This window comes from Phragmites australis, chromosome 18 (assembly GCF_958298935.1).
Source record: "Phragmites australis chromosome 18, lpPhrAust1.1, whole genome shotgun sequence".
Taxonomy (NCBI): domain Eukaryota; kingdom Viridiplantae; phylum Streptophyta; class Magnoliopsida; order Poales; family Poaceae; genus Phragmites; species Phragmites australis.
Genome location: NC_084938.1, coordinates 9,471,767 through 9,476,647, shown reverse-complemented (window position 1 = coordinate 9,476,647; position 4,881 = coordinate 9,471,767). Strand labels below are relative to the sequence as shown.

The window sequence follows — 4,881 nt, the reverse complement described above, 5'->3', positions numbered from 1 at the left end:
CGGATATATCCGAAGACTATCCGACTCTATCTTCTGGAGTTTGTAACATTTTTATGTGGAGTTAGATGGAGACGATCATTATATGAAAATTATAACTCTCGATAAGATCTATAAATTTGTAGTTGATACTTTTTTATTTAAAGTTATTAATATATTCAAATAATTAATAGAAGTTTTAACTAATGTATTGGGTAGTCGTAACTTCTTCGATTTTATACTAACATAACTCGTTCCATATGAGTATATTACTGACATAATTTGTTTGGCCTCTAATGTTACTTTTATTTAATATCCGAATAAATATTTGTAACCGATATTATTCAAATATTTGTTATATATTCAAGCTGTATTTATAATCGAGGCTATTCGTATGGCTGCTATTTCTATAAAAAAAAATGTAAGGTTATAGAATCTCTGGATCCAATCGCCTGTGTGCAGTATTTTATATTTCTCAAAAAGAGAAGTGCAATTATTGACTCTTTCTTCCCTCCGTCAAGACACGCGGAAAAGAACAAAGACGAGACGCGAGGGGGGAAAGGCGAGGGGGGAGGCGACGCGGTCGAGGCTCGATTCCGATCTCCAGTTCCCCGATTTGTGCATCCGAATCGAACAGGTTCGCCGATTCGCGCCCTAATCCTTCTTCCCCCTACTGCTTCCTCCTGATCGACACCCTTTTCTTGCGGTTCCGTGCGCCGCGGGGATCTTGTTAGGGCGTTTGGGGGTAGGCGGCTGGCGGGGGTTCTTAGTGGCTCATGTGGATAACTACGCGCGATCCGCATGTGGAATTTCGGGTTAATGGCGAAACCTAGCATTTTTGCTTGTCTCTGGGCCTGGTCATATGGATACGGCGAAGACGCAATTTTGATTACTTTTTTTTTTGTTTAACAGAAGCCTTTTGCAAATTTCGTAACCAAAGATTGATTGCTGTGAACAGAATTGGCCTGTTGCAATTTTTGTGCTTTTTACAAGCCATAGTATTTTTCCGATCTTTGCACATAGTAGTAGCAAGTAAGACATGAGGTTTGAGTTGGGATCTTGAAGCCTGTCTGAGAATTGAGAGCCTTCATGCGTAGACACTAACCTGTGAGTGTTTAAAGCATCGTCACGTTGGGCCTAATTGCTGCAGAAACAAGCGAAAATTTGAGGGCACGCTATTATAAACTCTGAGCAATCTTGCCACACCCATATGCTTCCTTTTAGCAACTTATTTCATTTCTGTTCCTACTTAATGCTAATATTGTGGCCGCTGGTAGGAAAAATCTGTTCTTGCAGATTGATGGCGTATTGCTTGCTCTAAGCAATCAAAATTTGTCTACTTATGCAAATTCTTTGTATTAATCTTGTTGTACTCATTGAGTGCATTGGTAGACAGAAATGCCAAGAAATCCCATATAATGTCTTCCTATTGTGTCATACTGTCATCTAATATGAATGTAAATGCATCATGCTTTATTCTATAGTACTGTCGATGTTTATGTAGATATCAAAGAGCTATGTGTGATAATAGTTTATTACTACGATATTGCATGATGATGGGTAATGGTGTTGCATGGCTAGTGCTTATGCCTATCTATCCTACTAAACCTATGTATACGTCATCATAGTTTCTTGTTACCCACTTGACATTTATGCTGTTATTTTGAATTAATCAGCAATGGCATCATCTTCGGACCCATGGGTGAAAGAGTACAATGAAGCATCCAGGCTTGCTGATGATATTAGTTCCATGATTGCCGATAGAGGGTCTCTTCCTCAATCAGGCCCAGAAATTATGCGACACACTTCAGCCATCCGGAGAAAAATAACTATTCTTGGGACTAGACTTGATAGCCTGGAGTCATTGTTGGCCCGAATTCCTCCAAAGTCAATGTATGTTCTGTTGCTACTACTTTTGTATGTTACACCATATTTGTTTACCCAAGGTCTGAAACTTAACAAAGAAACTTATGACTATATAATTTCAGTGAATTTGTGTAAACTGTGAATTAATTATGTCGTTTCCATTTTTCACATGTCCTTAGAAACATGTTTCAACTATGCTACTCTAAATGAAGGTTGATAAGGTTGGCACTCGTCTATAATCTTTCTGCGGACTTCACAACTTGCTTTCAATTATGTAGGTAGGAATGTTTAGAGATGCAAAGTGGTACTCTGCCATAAATAAGTGAATCAATTTAGAGTGATAAACTCTTCTGTAGAGAAGTTCTTGCATTTCAAGTATGAAGTTGGCTATACAAGACACTGTAATAAAGTTGAATTATTTGGCATGTGTGTTGTGCATGTTGTTGTAGTATACAATAAACCCAAAGTTATTGTGGAAGAAGAGTGCACTTTATTGATTATGTAGGTAGTTAGCACACGGGTTTTCTGCTTATGAGAAAAAGATGTTGTGTCTACTCTACTAAGTTGAATTACTATGGCGATGTGGACAGTATAGGACAGATGCTGGTAGATTCATGTTCTGTCTGTACGAGAGAACTAATTTATGACACTAGGATTTGCATGTCACTGAAGGATATTATTCCATAACCAAGAACTTTGATGAATCAATGTCTAGTGATAAGGCCTTATCAAAATTTATGGTTGCTACCAGAAGTTTCTACTTTTAATTGACTTCTTTGAGTTGTGCAGAACTGACAAGGAGTTGCATAAGCGCCAAGACATGCTTTCCAATTTGAAGTCTAAAGCAAAACAGATGGCTACAAGTTTCAACATGTCAAACTTTGCTAACAGGTGTTTTCGTCATGTTAGCAATGATCTTTATGCACTTATCCTTCCAAAATGCTTATCTTTTTTCTGACAAAAACTATTCAAATTTTATTATTATTATTATTATTATTATTATTATTATTATTATTAGAAGCCTTTGTTTATAATTAATGTGTGCAATATTTTTTTCCCAATTTAGGGAGGATTTGCTTGGTCAGAGTAAAAAAGCTGATGATATGAGCAGAGTTGCTGGGCTGGACAACCAAGGGATTGTTGGTCTTCAGAGGCAAATTGTGAAAGGTACTAATATTTTGGTTAATGTTGGCCTTCAGAGGCAAAAAGTATGCAGTTAGCTGTTTGCATTAAGAAATGGGGTCCTGTTGGCCTAAAAGAAAAAAGAATGTAAACTTTTTCTTCACAGTAACTGCATTTGATATCGGTAGGCATATCTATATCTTCTTATAATAGCTTATTTATTTTTGTTGTCTATTACAACAATTTGCAGAACAAGATGAGGGTCTTGAGAAGCTGGAAGAGACAGTACTCAGCACAAAACATATTGCATTAGCAGTCAATGAAGAACTTACTCTGCATACAAGACTGATTGTTAGTGCCTCTTAAAATGCCATATGCATTTGTGTTTCTGATACAAGATGATAATGTCTCTATCTTCATTGTTCACAGGATGACTTAGAAGATCATGTTGATGTTACGAACTCACGTCTTCAGGTTTGAATCTTTATTGTTGCTTAAACAATAGAAATATTTTACCACTTCTTGTTTGATATCTGATTTTTTAAGTTTGCACGAACGGAACATTGATACAATGTTCTATTTTAATCAGCGTGTGCAAAAGAGGCTTGCGATTCTGAACAAGCGCACCAAAGGTGGCTGCTCATGCATGTGCTTGCTGTTGTCCGTTGTCGCCATAGTGATTCTTGCTGTTATCGTCTGGCTTCTCATTAAGTATCTGTAAAAGAAAAGGGGAGCACCCGAGTGCAGACATGTTGTGCAGAACTGACAAGGAGTTGCATAGTAGTACCCGAGGAGGTCTCGTCACTTGCTGTGTTGCTCCATTGAAATGTGCAGTCTTTTAAAAGTATATGGTGGTTCCGGTCTCATCTTTCTTCTCGCGAGTGGAATGGTTATGCCAACATGTACATTACACTGTACCTCCTCGTTCCGACATGATCAGCAATCTGTGTATGAGACTGCCACATGTGGCCTTTGTGAGTTTGCAATGAGAAGCGTGGACTCATTATGTGTGGTTATAAGCGCTATGTTTCAGGTTCCCATTCTTGTACATTGGCTACATCGTGTATTGTGAATTTGCTAACTTCGTAATTATGGCAGCAAGATTTCAGATTTGCGATAATAAATTTCATTCTACACTTCACCTCCAACCAGAATAACAGACACGATACCAAATAGAATTTGGTAGGTACAATTAGTTACTTGATAGAAGATAACAAGGTGATCAAACAAATATAACGCGAGTAGCGTGGCATTATGGCAAAAAGTACCACGGTTCAAAAAATCAACATTGTATGATAGGTGGCTCAGCACAAAACTTTACCTAGGAGGAATTAGGCGAATTTTCATTATTTGAAAATAGTCACCTAAATTTGAGTTAAAAGAGGACTCAAACCTAGATAATGGAAGTGTTCGCTCGCACCTCCGACCAAATGAGCTAGGTTCAGCTACTAGCACAGAACAACTTTCTCAATCATGACTACCCTGAAGCAGAACTAGCATGTAAAGCCAAAAGATGTATCTCCACAACCCATCAAGAGAAAATTACAATTCGTGCGCTCTCAATTGTATTTTTAATGTTCAAACAACCAAGGTATAATTTGTTATAGCAATACATCCAACCAAATTAATTTCATATGTTGCTTTATCATTAGTACCGGGCGTGAGGCAAACCACAACTTATTGAACAACCAATGAAATCATACATATAATCTCAAATCTCTAACCACAGATGGGTAACCCAAGAGTCAAAGAGAGTATTGACTAGTGACACCTCGTGGTCTCACCCTATCAGCTATCAGCAGGAAAAGAACCATAACCAGCCCTTGGTCCGATCTGGTTTAGACTCAACTTCAATTGGTTTGAAAAAAAACAGCCTAAAAATATTAGGAAACAAAATGCAAAAACCCACCTACACAT

At 37.7% G+C, this 4,881-nt stretch overlaps 1 protein-coding gene and 1 non-coding gene across 2 annotated transcripts; one reads left to right on the top strand and one right to left on the bottom strand.

The window, feature by feature from the left end:
• The first annotated feature begins 452 nt into the window (after positions 1–452).
• Positions 453–4,002, top strand: LOC133899168 (syntaxin-52-like). The gene is made up of 7 exons (XM_062340130.1): positions 453–613; positions 1,653–1,869; positions 2,632–2,733; positions 2,909–3,009; positions 3,215–3,315; positions 3,394–3,438; positions 3,554–4,002. Exons 2-7 carry the CDS (start codon positions 1,655–1,657, stop codon positions 3,683–3,685), a joined length of 696 nt encoding a protein of 231 aa, XP_062196114.1. The 5' UTR covers positions 453–613; positions 1,653–1,654; the 3' UTR covers positions 3,686–4,002.
• Positions 4,003–4,398: 396 nt separating this feature from the next.
• Positions 4,399–4,497, bottom strand: LOC133899826 (small nucleolar RNA Z223). Its single transcript, XR_009906436.1, has one exon. It is a non-coding gene; the product is annotated as a small nucleolar RNA Z223 (small nucleolar RNA).
• Between the last annotated feature and the right edge of the window lie 384 nt (positions 4,498–4,881).